The sequence below is a fragment of the Manihot esculenta genome, chromosome 12 (genome assembly GCF_001659605.2).
Source record: "Manihot esculenta cultivar AM560-2 chromosome 12, M.esculenta_v8, whole genome shotgun sequence".
Classification (NCBI taxonomy): Eukaryota; Viridiplantae; Streptophyta; class Magnoliopsida; order Malpighiales; family Euphorbiaceae; genus Manihot; species Manihot esculenta.
In genome coordinates this window covers 8,794,506-8,815,111 of record NC_035172.2, presented here as the reverse complement: position 1 = coordinate 8,815,111, position 20,606 = coordinate 8,794,506, and the positions used below count along the sequence as shown (strand labels likewise).

Below are 20,606 nucleotides of genomic sequence, written 5' to 3'. Positions count from 1 at the left end.
AATACTTATTTTTCTCATTAAGTGATATTATAGCTACTCATCTACCATACTTGTAAAGTGATCTCAGTTTTTCCATTAAAAATATCCTTAGCAAATTGACTATATTAATAAATAAAATTTTATTTGTGAAATGCTTGATCTACTGATTGAGATAAAATTTTATTTTTTAGAATATTTTCAATAGAATTCTTTATTCAAAGTATTTAATGTTCTAAAACTTTCTCAGGAGTTCAAATAATATTCAATAAAAATTATAATTATAATAAACTTAAATTTAGATATTTGTATAAACTATATAAATATATATTTATGAGATTATTTCAGTAATTTATATTTATTGAAATATTGATATCACATGCATCCGTTACTTTAATTAACATAGAATTCCATATAATTTAATTTAATTTTTAAAAATTTAATAATTATTTAAAGAAAATTAAATCATTTGGTAATGTGCTTTAGCTAACTTGAATTCTTAGACACTTTTCAAATAAGCCATGAATATAAAGGAAAACTTTAGCTAATTTTTTAGATAAGAAATGATTGGTTTTTTGACTCATAACTAATAGTAAAGGAAAACTTTCCATAATTGGGTTGATACATATTAGATATTAGGGAAAATTACTTTTTAGTCCCTGAGGTATAGCGTAATTAACATATTCGTCCCTCTATTTTTAGAACTCAACGCTTTCGTCCCTGAGGTTTAATTCCGTCAAAATTAGAGGTCCCTCCGTCAAAAATGCCGTTAGTGATAGGAAAAATGACCGAATTACCCTTTCTAGAACTCAATACTTTAGTACCTGAAATTTAATTCCTACAAATTTATAGGTCTCTCTCTCAAAGAATTAAAGGAAAAAATACATTTTTGTCCCTTAGATATTACATAATTAACATATTTGTCCCTCTATTTTTTTAAATTCAACATTTTAGTCCCTAAAGTTTAATTTCGTCAAAATTCAACGAAGAAAATCTTAAACTCAATTTCCATAAACAAATAAAAATTTTAATAAATTTAAGATTCAAATTCAGCAAAAATAATAAAAATCAAAATATATAAAATTTAAATTATTAAAAATAAAAAGTTAAAACTCAATATAAATATTTTTTGTGATGCTGTTCGTCATCGATCACTGCTCGCCATTTTAAAAATTCATTAAAATGTCTCTGATATTTTAAAAAATTTACTAGTTAGTCTTTCAGTTAATTTTAGTCGTTAAGTGTTATAAAAAAAAATCTAAAATTTCCATGATATGGAGTGACTAATTAGTAAATTTTTTAATAATTTGAGAGACTAATTAATTTTTTTTTCTAAACTATAGGGACTAAATAGTAAAATATTTAGTGATAAAATTAATAGAGGAACTAACTAGTAGACTTTTTAAAATATTAGGGACATTTTAATATATTTTTCAAAATTGAGGGACTAAGTAGCGTGTTTTTTCATACTATAGGGACTAAATAGTATTTTTTTCATTTTATTATTGATAAGGGTATTTTTGGAATTATATTTATTCTCTTTCCTTTGACCAGGTGAAAATCATTGACTTAACAGAAATTTTTTACGGAGGGACCTTGAATTTTGACGGAATTAAACCTCGGTGACGAAAGTGTTGGGTTCTAAAAATAGAGGGACGAATCCGTTAATTACGCTATACCTCAGGGACTAAAAAGTAATTTTCCCTAGATATTACTACATAATATGTCCCAATATAGAAATAGGGATTTTCTTTTCATGAGTAATGACTGTAATTAATTGTTGATATTTAATAAATAATAATCAACAAGATAGTAAAACTTCCTTTCCTCCTTTCTGCTTTCGTAGACTGCTTTTGCCTTATTCATTAAATGAAAATAATCAGGCTGGTTTTTTTTACGAGAGATTCAACAAACTTGGAGTTTGGCAGTCCTTTTTAATTACTTCACAGGCAGTTTTAATATTCAGGTTATCTATCTGAATGGCTTCTACATTAAATCTGTCAATGTAACTTTGAAAGTATTCATGTTTGTCATGTTTAACTTTTTGCAAATTTGATGATAACTTTTTGGAATAATTGCAGTGATTACTAATGCTGTAATGACGATTCAAATCTAAAGGAGAAGGCTTTGAGATTCTAACCTTAGCAAATAGAACACCACAGAGTTTGGAAATTCTCCTGTAACTATGATCAGAAACATCAAAATGGAAGAGACAATAAATTGTTATAGAACATTATCTCAACTGAAGAAAGCCCATCCTCTGCACCAGACCTCTCAATAAGGACGAGGTACATCGTCTACATTTAGAAAGCATAACTATTATTAATAAGGTCAGAAAATTATTGGACTCTATTAAACCATGAATGATGAAAGTTTTCCTCATCAACCTATAAAAAAGTAGAAGTAAGGGCCATGTTGTTCCAAATAGATTGAAGGAAAATCTTTGAGCACTGCTATAAGAACCCCAACAGCAGTCAATAGTACATAGAGTGTCACCTGAAATAGGACACAGACATATCATAGTTTAAAGGAATATCATATATTTAAGATCACTATTGAAGGAAATGCTTCTTTAAGGATTTAAAGGAATGGTTATAAGATCAATCATGACAAAATATCAAATTTGCACCTTATCAACAATATTCTGTTCATTCAATCCTTTCACACTTTTGCCGGTAGTGTAGTTGAGAGAAACAACCTGGTACCCTTGCTAAGATAAACGACCTCGGAGAAGGAAAATGAGCGTGTAGGCAAAAGATTCTAAATCATAGCTTCTGCTAGCTATTCTACCCAAATAAGCATGGACACTAGCATAACGAACTGTTCCTCCGTCAGAATAAAAGAATGATCAACCACAGAGCAAGGGATCTACACAATTGATTATAACAGTGGAAGACAAGACTAAAAAGATGAATAATTTAATGTCAATTATCTATAATCAAAAGCCTCACCTAACTGTATGCCTTACAGCGGAGGTAAGGGGCAGGGGAGTTGGGAGCAGAACCCGTGAGCTAGATGCACTCCATTGTATACCTTGCTCAGGATAATTGAGGTAGTAGAAGCCTTTATTCCTTTAGAGAGACGGAAAAGAGAGAAACTATTGGAAGAGTTGTCCAATTGGACATCATATTTCTGTTTTGTCGAAGACGGAGTGATATGAGGAGGAAGCTTAGGATGAGTTAAAAAATAAATGCACCTTTCATATAAGCCTTTTTGGTAAATTTTTTTTAGATAAAATTATTATTTAATCCAAGGATAAACTCACCAGTTGTTTCATCAATTTTGAAAAATACATTAAAAAGTTCCAAACGTTTTAAAAAATCTACTAATTAGTCTCTCCAATAATTTTTTCATTAAGTATTTTACTATTTAATCTATATAACTTTTTAATTAATCTCTCAAATTTAAAAAATTTACTAATTAGTTCCTCCATGTCATAGACATTTTAAATTTTTTTGTAATACTTAACGGCTAAAATTAATTACTAGATTTTTTTCAAATGTTAAAACTTTTTTAATATATTATTCAAAATTGAGTGACCAATTAATGAGTTTTTTCATATTATAAAAATTAAATAGTAATTTTTTTTTTTAATTTAGGATAAAAATTTCACCTATCTCTAAAGAATAAAATTGTGGATTACCACATATACTAATTATAAAGGATTTATATACAACTAGCTTGAACTAATACATGACTTGGATTAATTATTTTGACTAAGTAAAAAAAATTCAAAAATTTATTTAAATTAAATTTAGAACGCGTTGTTATAAAAATTTTAGCGAAACTAATAAATTTTAATACCTAAAAGTATTCTTACTATAATCATTTTAACTCCTAAATAAATGTATTTACAAACATACTAATAGTTTATATTATAAATGAATTAGACAGATTAGCAATTTGTTTATAAATAGATAAATGGATTATTTGTTTGTAAGTAAAAATCTATTTATTAATAAAAATAAATATGTAAACGAAAATTATAATAAATATTAAATTCAATTGCGACATGAACAAATATTTTATTTGTAAATTCGTTTGTAATATAAATGATTTTTTATTTTTATTTGAAACAAAATTAAGTATAATAAATTTACATACAATGTTAATATAAATGAATTTTTTTTGTGATTTGTTTATAAATTGTATTATAAAAGAAATTTTATATTTTAAAAATGAATTTATCCATGTAAAATCTTTTTTTTTTTGTCAAGTTCGCTCTTAATTTGCATATTCAACATATTTAATGCAAAATAAAGAATAACTAACAAATGAAAAAAGTACGGAAATTGAACCACTTGATTTCAAAGCTTCAAACATTTGCAGTAGAGCAAGGCCTCATTAGCCTTTTTTCAATAATTACCATCAAACTACCTTCGGCAACCATTTTGTTTCCCACATTCACAAAACCAATACAGAGAAATTCACATAAAAAACCTAAAAAAAAAAAAAAAGAATACAAAAATTTGAAAAGAAATTTACACAAACATGTAACTTTGCTGCAATACGATCAATGGATTGATCAAATCATTATTTTATTAGGAGAAGCAGAAGAAGAAATATGGGGAATAATTAATTGACGAAAGTGCAGCGTTTCCTGATTTCACCTTGGCAGCCAGTGAGGACGCCAACATCACCAAGTTTAACCATTGAATCAGCAAAATCTTGAGCAAAAGTGAATCCATGGGTGAGAGACTGAAGCTGGACATAAGCTCTGGTTTCAACATCATCAAGAAGAGCTGCATCAGATTGGAAGAGCCCTCTTCGTTTAGCCACAATTCTGTAGTAATCTTCATCAAATGTTTTGAAGCTTCCAGGGTCCATTTCCACAATTGCCTTGTTGTCTCCTCCTGGCTTGCACTTTTTCTTCAATGCTGCTGCGTATTTGGGGTCTAGTGATGGGTCAGTGTCGCCTTTGCCTGTGAAATTGTATAAGCGGTTTGATATTATAAAGCAATGCCCAATGCCAATGGTGTGTCCTCCTGCAACACAAAATTTATATAACTTTTGTTATACATTGTCCTTGTAGAAATACGAATGAGACAGAGTATTATATATATAAACTGAAAGTAGTCACCTGATAGAACAACAAGGTCCTTAACATTTAAACCCCTGACAGCAAAATTTTGTTTAAGCTCACTTATGTTGGCAAAAGGAGATGGCAGCTGTGTTAAAGCCTCCGAGGCAATTGACACTCTTCCATCTCTCCGTCCAGTTTTAACATCCCAAAATGGTCCCCCAATCTGAAACAAACATTAAAGCATTTTTATTAAGCTTAATGCTAAGGTATCAGCTTATTTAATATACAGTAACATCAAGTTACCATTGAAACTGCATCTCGAGCTACTAAGGCTAAGGTATCAGCGCAAGAAACCACACCAGGACACTTCTTTTCTAGTGCTGATTTCACAGCATCAATCACATTGAATCCTCTCAAGGTTTGGTTTGGGATTGCTTCTTTCTCAGCTTGATTGCCTCTCTTTGAATTTAATAGCACAGAACCGTCACATCCCTGCAAACAGCTACATGTTCATGGCGGCTTCACATGTATATTGATTTTGATCAAAGAAGCAATAAGAAACTTACCCTAACGAAGCAATCATGGAAATGCATTCTCAACAAAGGAGCAGCAAGAGTTGGGTCTCTTCTAATGTATTTGTTAAGAGTTGTTTTGATAATTTGGTCTGCATTAGGGCAACTCCTCCAGTAGAACCCTAGTTTCAGACCACTTGCATTAGTGAAATCTAAGAAAAAGAGAATGAGAATCATTTGAGAAAACAAAACCCAAATCATCTTTTGAACAGCCATTGATTTTCTCTAAATGAGCAGAAAATCAATGTCGGAATAAGTTGGTAAACACTGCAATATGAATAGCAAGTAACTAGAGCTTTTATAATTAAGCTAAGACATTGATGATGTCTCTGACAAAGCTATATTACCGTTAATATGAGTTTATTATTATTATTAAATAAGGTCAATTAGCTTTAAGAGCTGACTTAGAAGAAATAAAAATAGAGAATTTTTTTAAAAGAAAAATCTTTTGCATTTTTTAAGCTTCATGACTCGATATGCTTAATTTAGTGATTGCACGTTAGTGGCAACTAGCTTAATTATCAGTGTCATTTGTAGTATTTAATTTGTCTACTGCTTAGCTCAAAGATTCTCTACTTAATTATTTCATTTAAATATCCCAATTGGGAATTACATATTCTCTGGTAGTTGTGGATCACAATTATTCAAACACAGACATTAATCCAACTAAGATTTTATCATATCATTTTGTTTATTAGAAAGACAATCCAACAAACCAAATTTTCAGCCAATTAAGAGGTAGTGTGATTAATCTTTTTTTTTTAATTTTTAAGGGTAGAAAGTTCGTGAAACCTCGAGTTTAATTTTCTTCATTTATTTATTTTGAATTATTCGTATTTAATTATTTATATTGTGTAAAAAGAAAATATTACTTATAATTTATAATTATACTCGACCTCTTTTAAAATAAAAAAATTAATTTTTGAATTATATATTGAAATCATATGTGTACGAATATAAAAGTGATGAGAGATTTCGAACTACAAAATTTGGAGTTGTTGAAATATATATATATATTAGAAAGATTTGTGAACTCTGTTATAGAATTAAGCAAGGAATTTAGAAAATTTTAAATTTATGATACATGGAATTGGATTTTTAGGTTATAATTTTTTACAAATAGGCCATGTTGAGAAGCGTTGACGACATGCATTCACGCCTAACGGGGCTCAAACATTCCTCCAACTAATTAAAGGACCAACTTAAGTAATAAAACAGGCATTTCATTCAATTTGCACAACCCTAATAAAAGATATTATGAATAATTTATTTATGCAATTTTTTTTATTTGGCTTTTATTGGTAATGAAATTTAAAGGTTCACAATTTAGAAAAAAAAAAAAAAAGAATAGCTAGTATCATTTAAATTAAAATTAATTTATGAAGAATTTGTAAAAGTATGCCTTTCGTTTTCAAATTTTTTACTTTTCTCAAAACTAATTGCATTTTTTTATATATTAGAAAACAATAATTAAAAAGGTAAGGATATTCAATCGGAGTAGTTTACTGAAAAATTTCAAAAAAAAATATTGAAAAAAAGTAGAGTTTTGTGTTCATATTTATTAATTTTTATATGAGGAAATGGAAAATTAATTTTTTAGGGTTTTAAGAATCTAACTAAAATTTAGTCAATTGCTTTAAGTTTTTTTTTTCTATTTTTTTATAAAAAAACTATTTAAATTATTTTTTAAATATAAAATTGAAATTTTTTTAAAACAAAAATTATTATATAATGTTTTCATAAATAAAATAAATAATTATTTAGAAAAATATTTATTTATAATAATAAAAAATTATATTATTATAAAATAAAAAAATATATAAAAAATATATGTGGTTTTATTTATTTTAAATAATATCTCATAATATTGCAGTATTAGCAATTATCAGCAATTATCAGCAATTTTCAAACACTATTAAGAAATGCCAACGCCAACGTAGCAAGCAAAATATAATTACTAATTAAAAGATAAAAATATATAAAAAAAGAGTTTCATGTAATTTCAATCGTTATCATTTCAATATTTATAATTCAATACTTTATAATATGATTTTCATGTCAGTATTCTCGACATAGTCTAAAAATTATCGTTATTTGCTACTAGAGAGATACCACAAGATACTATTTTGAAATAAATTGAATCATAAAAGCTAAAATGATAAACTGAGTATTTTTCACTTTTCCTTAAACTAAATAACATGTTAAAAAATTTTAGATGTAAAGAAGCATTTAAATATTTTATAGTGATTTTCTTTTCGTGGTGAAAGATGTGGATATTTCTAAAAGTTTTTGAATTAGAAAAAGTTTTTTATTGGTAGCAAGCAAGCACATTTTCCAGGTAAATTATATAATCTAAAATTATATCATTTTGTCTTATTAAAGTTTTTCATTCCCAAGTCAATCCTACTATCAAGAAATGGAAAAGGTGTATTTAGGAGAATTTTTTCTTGTGTCGTTTTAGAGATCAAGGAGTACTTTATACACAAGATGAAGATACAAGAAGGCGAGAAGAAGTAATGTAACTAATTAAGCTAACCAACTGAAAAATAATAGCTGACAATCTCATTGTTTACTATTTATAGAATGTAAATAAATTGTTTGACAGCTAAATCATCCTCTGAATTTAGCTCTAACATGAATGGATGTTAAACATTTCCAGCTTGAGTATGAACCTTGGTGTAAATATCAGCCAATTGGGTATGAGAAGGGACATGAAGAAGCTTAATGAGCCCTTATAATACTTTATCACGTATGAAATGGCAATCCATTTCTATATGTTTTGCACGTTTATAAAAGGTAAGATTATTTGCAATATGCAGCGCAAATTGATTTCAGAGTAGATAATTGCTAGCTGGGGATGAGAGACATAAAGGTCTTCTAGAAAATAAAGAAGCCATTGTAATTCACAGGCTGTAGCAACAAGAGCTTGATATTACGCTTCAGAGGAAGAATGGGAAATGGTACTTTTTGGATTTCTAGCTAATAAGAGCATTCCCTAGATACACATTATAGCCTGTGACAGAATGTCAATATCCTTACAACTTCTCCAATCAAAGTCACTAAATGCAATGAGTTTAACTGTAGATGAAGAAGGAAAGAATAATCTCTGTGCAGGAGCATCTTTAATGTATCTAAGTACATGATGGAGAGCTTTCTCATATAAATCAGTGGTGCAGATAGGAGTTGACTTAATTGTTGAGTAGCAAAGGATATGCTTAGCCTTATTATGGTTAAGTAAAGCAACTTGCCAATAAGTTTCCTATAGGATGAAATATCTGCGAGAGAAACTCCCTTGTCTTTTGAAAGCTTGGAAGAGGAATCCATAGGAGTTGTTGCAGGTTTATATCCTAAATAGCATGTTCCTATTAAAAGCTCCAGGGCATATTTCTTTTGACACAGTGAAATGCCAATTAAGGATCTAAGAACTTCGAAACCTAAGAAATATTTAAGATTTTTAAGGTCCTTTATTTTGAATGAATCATCCAAAGGCATTTTAATGGAACAAATTTTTGTCATATTATTTCTGACAAGTATTAAGTCATCTACATAGACCAATATGGCAGTAAAGGAATCATCAGCTTTCACAAAAAAAGAATAATCAGATTTTGACTAATTATAACAAGAAGAAATAAGTGTGTGAGAAAGCCCAGAAAACCATGATTGACTGACCTATTTGGGTTCATAAATGAAGGAAATAAGCTTATTATGCAAGCTGTTATGCTAGCTGTTGTGACCATAGTTTTCACGTACCCACTCTGCATGTTGTTTCTGCATTCTGTTTCTGCATGTTTGTTTTTGAATTGTTCAGCATCTGTTTTCTCTCAATTCGAGATTTATGCAATATGGCTTCAAGCTTGGATTGGTTTTTTTTTTTAGTTGTGAATTCAAGTCTAAATAACGACAATAAGCCGATCAAATTCATCAGTTAAGTTCTGAAGAAATCTGAGCAAATTTCCTCTGTTCTCAAAATTCTGCAGAAACCATAGAAATTGCAGAGGCTTCTAAAATTGCAGATTCTTGAGAAATTACAGGTCCACAACTTCGCTCGCATTCTTGGGTGTTCATCTTTAGAGTCTACACTTGGTATCAGAGCTTAGGACCTTGTTTATGCCCAAATACATGTCTCGGCAAGAATCATCATCGAGTGATATCCATAATGGTAACAACGACAATGGTGATCAGTCGGCAGCAACTGTAGGGAGAGCACCCGTGAGAGAAGGTGGCGTTTCTCTGCAGTATCCGCTCCTATCAAAGAGAAATTATGCAGCTTGAGCAATCAAGATGCAAGTCTACATGCAAGCTCAAGGTGTTTAGGAGGTCGTTGAATCGGAAGGTTCAGTTGATCCTCGTTCGGACCGAATTGCATTGGCTGCAATTTTCCAAGGGATCACCGAAGACACCTTGCTACAGTTGGGGGCAAAGAAATTGGCTAAAGAGGCATGGGACGCTCTCAAGGTTATGAACCTCGGTGCAGAAAGGGTCAAAGAAGTACGGGCACAAGCTCTCAGATGGGAGCTCGAAAGCATGAAGATGGAGGATGGTGAATCTGTTGATGAATTCACCGAAAAGATTTCAACAGTTGTCAACAAGCTCCGAGCTCTTAGTGAAAGGGTCGATGAAACGTATGTAGTGAAGAAAATGCTACATTTAGTGTCCTCTAAATACCTTCAGATTGCCTCAACCATAGAAAAATTCGAGAACTTGTCTGTTAAGACAATTAAAGAAGTAACTGGTTCTCTCAAAGCTCACGAGGAGAGGTTGCAAAGCTACGACTCCAGAGGAGACGAATATGTGCTACTCACTAAAGGAGAGTGGAAAGCACGAGCTGAGTCCTTAAGATCCAATGAGAAGCGCCCACAGGACATGAGCAGAGGCTGGGGACGTGGACGTGGACGTGGTAGAGAACGCGGTAGAGGAAGAGGAGGACGCGACAGAGGTCGTGGCCCTCATGGAACAGGACGAGAACAAGATGATGAAGAACAACACCATTAGAAGTTTGATATTAAAAAGGTCAGGTGTTACAATTGCAACAACTATGGCCATTTTCAATTCGATTGTAAAGCTGAAAGGAAGAAACAAAATGAAGCAAATTTAGTGGAGCAAGTTAAAGAGGAGTCGACATTGTTGATGTTAGAAACCAGTGAGCTAATCCATATTGATGAAGAGAAGAAAGAGGAGCTAATGCTGAACGAAGAATAGATGCATGATTTCGATGGAGGAGAAACGAGAGGAACCATGTGGTATTATGGTACAGGGGCAAGCAACCATATGACAGGTAACAAGCTAGCCTTAACTAATCTCGACGAATCAATCAAAGGGAATATCAAGTTCGGTGATGGTTCAGTCATCAAGGTAGAAGGCTGAGGCACTTCAGTGTTTCAGTGCAAGAATGGAGATCATTTCAAACTAACGAACGTATACTACATTGCTCGATTAAGATCCAATATTATAAGCCTTGGTCAACTCGACAAATCAGGAGTAAAAGTGGTGGTGAAAGGAGGGATTCTGAGAGTATATGATGCAAAGGACAGGTTGATAGCCAAGGTGCAGAGAGTAGAAAATCGCCTTTATACGATGAGAATAACACAAGCAAAATCGGAGTGCCACCTGACAAGGCTATCTGAAAAGTCTTGCTTATGGCATGCACGCTACGGGCACCTCAACTATCAAGCATTACGCAAGCTCGCACAAGAAAGCATGGTGGAAGGTTTACCAGAAATAGAAATAGTGAAACACATTTGTGAACAATGTGTGATCAGTAAGCAGCATCGCACGAGTTTCCCGAAAGCAGGAGAGTATCAAGCAACCAAACCTCTGGAACTCGTGTACGGTGACTTGTGCGGGCTAATATCACCTACCACATGCAGCAGAAAGATGTATTTTCTCTTTCTCGTGGATGATTACAGTCGTTATATGTGGATTGAGATGCTCAAAAGAAAAGATGAGGTTTTTAGTGCTTTCAAGAAAGTGAAAGCTCATATCGAAGTCCAGTCCGAATGTAAGCTCAAAATGTTTAGAACAGAATGAGGAGGCGAGTTTACATCAAATGAGTTCAGCAAGTTATGCGAGTTACACGGCATCAAACGCCAACTTACTGCTCCTTACTCCCCACAGCAAAACGGAGTAGTAGAGCGGAGAAACCAAACCGTAGTGGAGATGATGAGGTGCCTCTTGAATAGCTCCGGAGTGCCAGCTACATATTGGGGAGAAGCTGCACGTACTGCAGTATACATTTTGAATAGATCGCCCACGAGAAGCGTCCAAGGTATGACCCCGTATCGGCGTGGAAGACTTCTGAGTGTTCATCATATGAGTGTTTTTGGTTGCATTGCATATGCCATGAACATAGCTCCTCACTTGAGAAAATTGGATGACAGAAGCATGAAGCTGGTTTTATTGGGATATGAACCAGGGTCCAAAGCATACCGGTTATTGAATCCAAACACTAATCGAATTGTGGTAAGTCAGGATGTTGTGTTTTAGGAAGAAGAGAAGTGGGAATGGTAAGGCCAAACAACATCAAACTCCACAATAGAAGGACCACTTATCATCATATTTAAGGAAGCACAAATGGAAGAAGACAAAAACCTCCGAAGTCAGGAACTGACGCTGGCTTCCTTACCACCTATAGCCGGGTCAGGTCCAGAACATTCAGAGACAGGAGAAAGCAGCTCAGAGGGACCAAGGAGGTTCAGGACTCTTCAAGAAATTTATGAAAACATAGTGGAGGTCGACTAAGACTACGGTCTTTACCTCAATCGAAGAACCAACATCTTACCATGAAGCTGCCTGTAGTGAACATTGGCGAAAAGCAATGATAGAAGAAATGGAGGCTATCCGGAGAAATGGAACATGGAAACTAGCAGAACTTCCAAGGGACCAGAGAGCTATTGGTCTGAAATGGATCTTCAAAGTAAAGAAGAATCTGGAAGGGGAGATCATCAAATACAAAGCGAGGCTCGTAGCAAAAGGGTACGTGCAGAAACAAGGCATAGACTTTGAAGAAGTCTTTGCTCCCATAGCTAGACTACAGACAGTGAGAGTGTTGCTTGTTGTAGCTGCACAAGAAGGATGGATAGTGCATCATATGGATGTCAAATCCACGTTCTTGAATGGTGAGATAGAAGAAGAAGTTTACGTGTCGCAACCAGACGAATTCATTGAACAAGGAGAGGAAGGAAAAGTTCTGAAACTACGAAAGGCCCTATATGGTCTTAAGAAGGCACCTCGGGCATGGAATATAAAGCTAGACAAATGTTTTCGAGAGCTGGGGTTTCAAAGATGTATGATCGAACATGCAATCTACAAGAAACACAAAGGAGATGAAGTGCAGATTGTGGGAGTGTACATAGATGATATGATAATCATGGGCTCAAAGCCCAGAGGAGTGGAGAATTTCAAAGCCAAGATGAGAAAGATCTTCGAGATGAGTGATCTTGGGATGCTAAGCTGCTACTTGGGAATAGAAGTCAAGCAAAGGTCGTATAGTGTCACCCTTAACTAGGCAGGGTATGCTAAGAAGATGCTTGAGAAGCTCGGCCTGGCTGAGTGCAAGCCATGTTGGGTTCCAATGGATACACGAGTGAAGCTGAGCAAGTCAGATGGAAGTCCTCCAGTAGATACAACACTATATAGGAGTGCAATCGAAAGTTTGAGGTATTTGGTGAACACTCGACCCAATCTTGCATATTCAGTTGGGATTGTAAGTCGCTTCATGGAAGCCCTAACAACGAAACATCTAGCAGCCGTAAAACAGATATTGCATTATGTGAAAAGGCACCTTACATCATGGGTGCATATACAACAAGGTGGAAGAGGAGGAGTTCAAGCTAGTAGGCTATAGCGACAGTGACTTAGCCAGAGACGTGGATGATCCGAAAAGCACGATAGGGGTAATCTACTTCCTCAGCCAAAGCCATGTCACCTGGATTTCTCAGAAGCAGAAAGTCGTAGCCTTATCCTCGTGTGAGGCCGAGTATATTGTTGCAATAGCAGGAGCTTGTCAAGGCATATGGATTAGTAGGCATAATAAGTTTCCGAAATTAAATTTAAGAGAAACCATGCTTTTTATAACAAGTATCTACAGTGTGATTATTTTTTCCACAGTAAATACATAATTTTCCATTTCTAGAAAAGATTTTGTTAAAGAATTGTGCTTGAACATAACTGTTACTTTTCTAGAAAAACACCTCATTGTTTATGATTTTAGTGTTCACAAAAGCTTTAGAAACAATATCACCATCATTCATCCATCTTTCTTATTGGATCACCAAGTAGAATACTTTGTTAATTGAAGGCAAAGATTCCATGAGCATTATCTATGACCTTACGTTGGTAAATATTTCATTTAGAAAATGAATTATATTATCATTCTTTTGATAAGTCTCAAAAGTAGCTAAGGCACCACAATCACAGTGATTAGTGCAAGAACAAATAGGCAATCATAAAATCTTAAGTTCAGTAAAATACTCAGTAACTATTAGATCACCTTATTTGAAGGTATATATTTCTTCTTGCAAATCTGAAATTTGAAACATATCTCCTTATGAAAATCTTTCTTTAAGATCTTTCTATACATTAGAAGCTTTATCGATTCAAATGATGCTTTGAGCAATAAATGAAGACAAAGACTTTATAATTCAAGAAACCACCATTGTATTACACCTAGGCTGGATGCATTTGATCTGTCATTGCAGGGGCTAGTAGAGTGCCATCAATGAATCTGATTTTGTTCTTGGAGAGAAGTGTCATTTTCATAGCTCTAGCATTTTTCTCATTTAGAATAAGTGATACCAACACTAAGGCTGGATTTTCATTTGGATAGATGTAATATGAATTAGAAGGGTTTTGAAAATAGTCATTTTGCTGGATTGCAGATGGAGCTTGAATTGCCATTGAAGGTTTTGAAAATCAAAGTAACTACTTTGATACCATATCAAGAAATGAGAAAAATATGTTTTGAAGAATTTTCTCTTGTATTATTTAAAAGATAAGGAGTATCTTACATATAAGATAAAGATATAAGAAGGCGAGAAGAAGCAGTGTAACTAATTGAGATACTGAGCTAACCAACTAAAAACTAAATACTAACAAACTAATTGTTTACTATTTACAAAATGTAAGTAAATAATTTAACAGCTCAACCATTCTCTAAATTTAGCTCTAATACCTACATTTAGTCTATATAAAATATTACAAACAATCAAAAAATCATTCTACAAATGTTTAACTGCATATGATTTAGGACAACGAAGCATAGCGTATCAAATGCATTTTTAGTGGTGGTTTAGTAAATATGGTTCTAGCACCTTATTATGCTTCGTTTATTAAATAACAAAATAATGTATAAATTTAACTATATTAGATAAACTATAACTATATTAGATAAACTACAACTTAAATAAATTCATTTCATACGGAATTGGTCTTATCAAATTAGATCTTGTGTTTCATCATTTATTCTTTATAAAATAATTATATATAAGAATCAAGTATGTTAATGTAATGACCTTATATTGGAGCGGCTATTAGTTAAGGTTAGATTACCTTAAGATTATCAGAACTCATAACAGGTTTAATATGACTATGGTTAACATACTATCTTGATCGATCTCAAGATTATCACATAAATACTACAAATTTTAATATAAATATAAAACATAAAATCTTAAAATTTCATAGGGATCCTTACATTTTATCCTACAGTATAAAATATAAATATGCCATAAATTGTAAATGTTGAACATTAACTTATTATACATCTAGTGATTATTAATCTATTAAAAATTCTCGATACAATATCAAGCAAAATATTATGTAAGTATAAAGGTAATAATCCTTACAATTAATTACATTCGAAGTATAAGACATAACTGATTATAAATTTCTTATAGACTATATTTTGCCTCCTTATAGCTCAATACTTGGGGTTAAAAGAAATGATAAACTACAATTTTATATCTTAATAAATAAGATAACATGTATTTAAAACATTTATACCTAAATGTATACATAAATGCTTTTTTATAATACAGACAAGACATATAAAAATAGATCAGTCATTAAAACGCTTTCAAATTATAATGCGTCAATTACTAATGGGACTCCTTAGAAATTTCGTCTAAACATACATAACATATATAATGTTATAATATAGACTAGACCTCGGTCTAAACTTAACATATATCTCATGATATAATGACATAAGAAAGGCTAATGTGCCATCTAATATCTACCGTGCACCAATAAATAATATATATGATATTACAACATATTTGTAATTTATAAGCATGTGCATTAAAATAACACAGAACGATGCATGAAAATATTGGTGTAATTTAATAATGTAAATAAAAAAAGTTATAATTCTACTCACCTTCTAAAGTTTAGCACACCTTTAAAGACCTTTCTTAGATTTATTTGGTTCCTCAAGTATGATCCTATATGGGACTTGAAATAAAAGACTAAAACTCTACTTTAATATTACCAAATATCTTCTTAAATTATCCTTAAACATCCATTAAAAGATAACCACACATATAAAAACATCACTTAAAAAGGGTAGACATGAACTTTTAACGATATCTTCAGCATCCTAAAATCCATGGAATTTAAAACTTTGACTTTTGATAGCACTTTCACCGGTCAAAAGTCATTGTATAAATTCAAAACTAAGAGTTCTATTGGCAAGGTGAAAGCAGAAAATTTTAATTGTGGGAGCTAAACTGTTAATAATATAATATCGATAAAATTATTCAACCGTAAACATACATATGAATATTATATAAATATATCATAAATGAAGATAATCTATAAGAATTTCTATACAATATTTTTGTCTAATTATTTTGTAAATTCATATATATGTATATATGTTTTGAAATATATATTGAGATTTAAGAGAGTATGTTGGATAGATAAAAAATTGACCTTTTCACACATATAATTGCCTTTATTATCCTAGTGATTAATAAATATGATACAATTATAAACTTCTTATTATCAATAGCGATAATATAGAAAGTTTAAAAGTTTATAATATTAATATCGGCTATAGAAAATGATTTAATTATATGTGATTAAATTAACTAATTTATCTTAAACGTTAGATATGAGTATAATGCTGAGTAGATATGCGAACCAAAGTTAGATAGTAGACATCTAAACTATCATCTTTACAATATTGAATATTATAAAAGATATACGCTCCATAGAAAAGTAGTTAATATTTTGATACATGATTCATATCACATATATAATAAATGTTCATGGAAAAGGATAATACAAGTTAAATCTCTATTTAATATTGTATGAAATCTTGAAAGTTATAAATAATCTTCAATCTGGCAAGACATTTCTAAAAAAACATATTAAGTTAAGATTGAGAGAATCATGAGAAGAAAAAGATAATTATGGTATTATCACATTAGTTGTGTTCATTGATTGATTAAATATGTTTTATTTGATATAAACATAATTATAAACTCAAAAGATTATAAAGGGAAATTGTAAGAGAGAAATGTGATACATAATATAAGGTACTACATACTGCATCTGTTCTAAGTTCAATCTATCAAGATGTCATATTATGGTAACAGAGGTATAGGAGTTGAACTCATTGATCACATAGTCTATTTGCAAAGTATGAAAATTACATAAAATTTGAAATAAGAATTGATCCACAATATGCGAGTGAAAAATGAAGGAATTTGAGTCATCCATGTGGGTCAGTCCGAATTTAGATTTTTTTATTATTATATAATAAAAAAAGAAAAATGCAAGAAATACAACTACACATAGCATTTTGTAAGTTTACAACATTAAAATTGATGCTCTGAGATCCAGAAAATAGGGTTTTACAAGGGTTCTCTAAAACTAGCAAAAAGCTTAGACCTAGAGGAGAGTATTTCTCCTTTTATATGTTTTCTTTTGTCCGCTAGTGACGTGTAACAGAATGTATGTCATTGGGCACCTGTCCCTGTCACGTTGATATGGACGTACGAGGAAATCAGATCGTTGCCCCATGCGTAACGGCCCCTGATTCTCCCGGATGCGCCTACGGGTGGTCCCAAGTGAAGGATGAGTAGGTCTTCTTCCTGTTTCTGGGTCAGACCGGATGATATGATATGGGCTGAACCTAGAGGGGATTTTATTCATCGGGCCCAAAGGGCTATGCCGGCCTGATTGAGGAGATCGATGGGAGTCCGATCTCCAGACTGGGTGGACCAGACTTAATGCATGTGATGAGGCTTGAGGGCCTCTAGATGATGGGCTGGTATCGTGGGCCTGGCCCTAGACCGGGGTGAGGAAATTCAGCGGTCATCAATTGACCCTTTACCCTCTCGTCAGTTATTGTTCGGCTGATGAGGGGGTAAATATCGAGAGTAATAATGACCGTGCAGCCTAAAGGACAAGTCTACTCAGAACATCTCTTCGTCTCATCACTGTTTCAAATTTCAAATTCTCTCTGTCTTCTCGAAACCTTTGCTCTCTTCTATCTTCTGCGCGATTTGCCTACATCGTCCTTCTGCCCCAGCCACTTTCAAGGTACGCTCTCCTCTTTGTCCTTCCTTGGATAGCCCAAAACTTCCCGACGTTCTTAGAGTAGAGTCTAATGTCACTCCGTCTGTCCTAAACAATTTCTTCTCTAGGGAGTATTTAGATACCCCTCTCTTTCGTATTCGGGCCCCCTACCCGAACGAAAGGATCGTTCTTCCTGATCCTCCTCCCTCCGACCTAATCGATCCCCAAAAGGATCTTAGCCTGGTCTTTTTCGCTAAACAGAGGGAGTTTGGCTTAACCTTCCCCTTTTCTCCTTTCTTTACCGAGGTCTTTCGGTACTTCAGGATAACTCCTCGGATGCTAGTTCCCAATTCCATTCTGTTCATGTCCTCATTTGAATCTGTATGTCTGAGCTGGGGGTTCACACCCACGGTGCATTTGTTTGTTTCTTTCTTCCAATTAGTCAGAGCAATCCAGGGTTTTTATTATTTTTCCCCTCGGGGGGGGGGGCTTTCAATCTTTTCTGGTCATAAAGACTCAATAAAGGGCTGGATGGAGGGCTTTGCAATAGTGGAGCTCGAGAAGGAGTCCGGGCTCATCTGGGACCTAGAACTCTCCTAGGAGGATGTTTCACTGAACTGCAATGACCTGCCCCAGCTGAGCCTTACTGAGCAGGTCGGGTATATTCGATTGACTTCTGTAGAAAAGAAGTATGATGTCGAGAAGTGTATGTTTGTGTCTAATCTTCGTGATATTAGAGACGCGGGTACTTTACTCCACTTAGCTGTGTCGTTTTGCCTTTGTAATCTGTGTGGCTTGTTATCTTACTTTGTATTGATTTTGGACTTTTGCAGCTTCCGACGTGAAGATGGACCAAATCAAGCACCTGAAGAACCTTATACTGTCCCGAGGGAGCATGGACGCTGCTCTGGATGCTCTCTTGGCTGGGCAATCTGTGAAGGAGGCTACTCAAAGAGTAGCCGAGGCTATTTCTTCCAGGTCGGTTACTCGACCTCCTCCTCCCCCAGCATCTTCTCAGGCTCCCAGACCGAGTTCCCGACGTAGCAATTCGTCTCGGCCCTCTAGCCGCAGCAGATCGAGCTCGGCTCACCAGTCTTCTCAAGCCCCCCGGCCTCGACCCTCTTCTACTGAGAGGACGGAAGAGGCTCCAAGAGTTATTTCTGAAGTGGCTGAGGAAACCAGGCTGGCGAGGACGGACCCTATCCTTCCTCCTGGGGATGCTTCTGCTGTGGGACTTGAGGTCTCCATTACTGAAGAGGAAGATCCAGGAAAAAGAAAAGAGGTTATTCTTGTAGACGAAGATGTTCAGGAGGCCCCTACCAGAGATGCCCCTGCTCCTGATGAGGTTGGATCCGGCCTTGCTAGTGATGGAGGTGTCACAGAGAAGGCTAGGGACAAGCGTCCTGCCCTCTTCGAAGTGCCGGTCCCAGCTCCTACCCAGAAGAAATCCAGGGTTTCCAAGGGATCAGCTCCAGCTCTCCCTCCTCTGGAGAAGAAGAAGGATATTCCTGTGATACCCCTGTTGTATGCTCCTGACAACGACATTTTGAACGCAGAGGACATCACCCACCAGTCTCCCGCAAGTGTTGTCGCTGAAATTATCAAGGAGCGAATGTTTGGTGGCGTCACAGAGGCTTCAGACCCACGCTTGCTTGCTCTCACTGGTCTTCTAGCTAGTTCTACCAGGGAGCAGGCAGCGTTTCGGTCTCGACCTCGGGGGGAGCTGGGAGATACGATCAGGGAGATGCTCCTGATGGTAAGTCGTTCGTTCTGGTTTCTGCTCGTATTCTAATTTTCTTTGTTTCTTTGTTATGATAGCTTTTTCTTTTTGCGCTAGGTTATAGGCCTCTTCATGGAGGTGGACGCTCGTGACCACTCTCTCCGGGAGTCTGTGGATCGCTGGGTTGAGGAGGCCCGTTTAGAGGAAAATCTGTCTGCCACCAGTGACGCCCGAGGTAATCTGGCCGCAGCCCATGAGCATGCCAAGTCCCTAGAGGCGGAGTTATCTCACGCCCGGAGGGTTCTTAAAGAGTCTGACGAGAGGGCAGCTGCAACAGAGGTCCGTTGTGAGGAAGTTTTGAAGCAGCTGTCCTCCGCAGTGGATGCTCTGCGTGAGAGGGACGAGGCCGTGAGCCAGAAGGAGGAGGTCCATCGCCAGCATGAGCAGCTGAAGGTAAAATTCGATGCCGTGTTGGCTCAAAAGAGTGAAGTCGTAGCTCGGGTTGTGGTCCTGAAGCAGGAGCTGAGCAAGCAAGTTGATAGTGTTAAGGGCTTGACTTTGGCAGCAGAGGAGTCCAAACTTTAGAATCAGCAACTCTGCCAACAAGTCAAATCCCTGGAGACGAGGTGCTTAGCTCTGCTTGAAGAGGTCAAATTGGCTGAGGACAGGGTCCAGCTGGAGGTCGAGAAGTGTCTAAGGGAGTATAAGGAGTCCCCCGAGCTGAAGAAGGAGATCCAGCAGGCCTGTGAAGCTCACCTCCAGGATTATAAAAGTTCTTCTGAATTTAAAGCCA

General features: G+C 34.5%; 2 protein-coding genes across 2 annotated transcripts; one reads left to right on the top strand and one right to left on the bottom strand.

Moving 5' to 3' along the window:
* Positions 1–4,270: 4,270 nt before the first annotated feature.
* LOC110628867 (peroxidase 27) lies at positions 4,271–5,822 on the bottom strand. Its single transcript, XM_021775691.2, has 4 exons — positions 5,566–5,822; positions 5,303–5,491; positions 5,057–5,222; positions 4,271–4,961 (listed from the first exon to the last, which is right to left on the bottom strand). Exons 1-4 carry the CDS (start codon positions 5,785–5,787, stop codon positions 4,552–4,554), a joined length of 987 nt encoding a protein of 328 aa, XP_021631383.1. The 5' UTR covers positions 5,788–5,822; the 3' UTR covers positions 4,271–4,551.
* Positions 5,823–9,690: 3,868 nt separating this feature from the next.
* LOC110627531 lies at positions 9,691–10,563 on the top strand. The gene is made up of 2 exons (XM_021773881.1): positions 9,691–9,780; positions 9,886–10,563. Exons 1-2 carry the CDS (start codon positions 9,691–9,693, stop codon positions 10,561–10,563), a joined length of 768 nt encoding a protein of 255 aa, XP_021629573.1.
* The last annotated feature ends 10,043 nt before the right edge of the window (positions 10,564–20,606 follow it).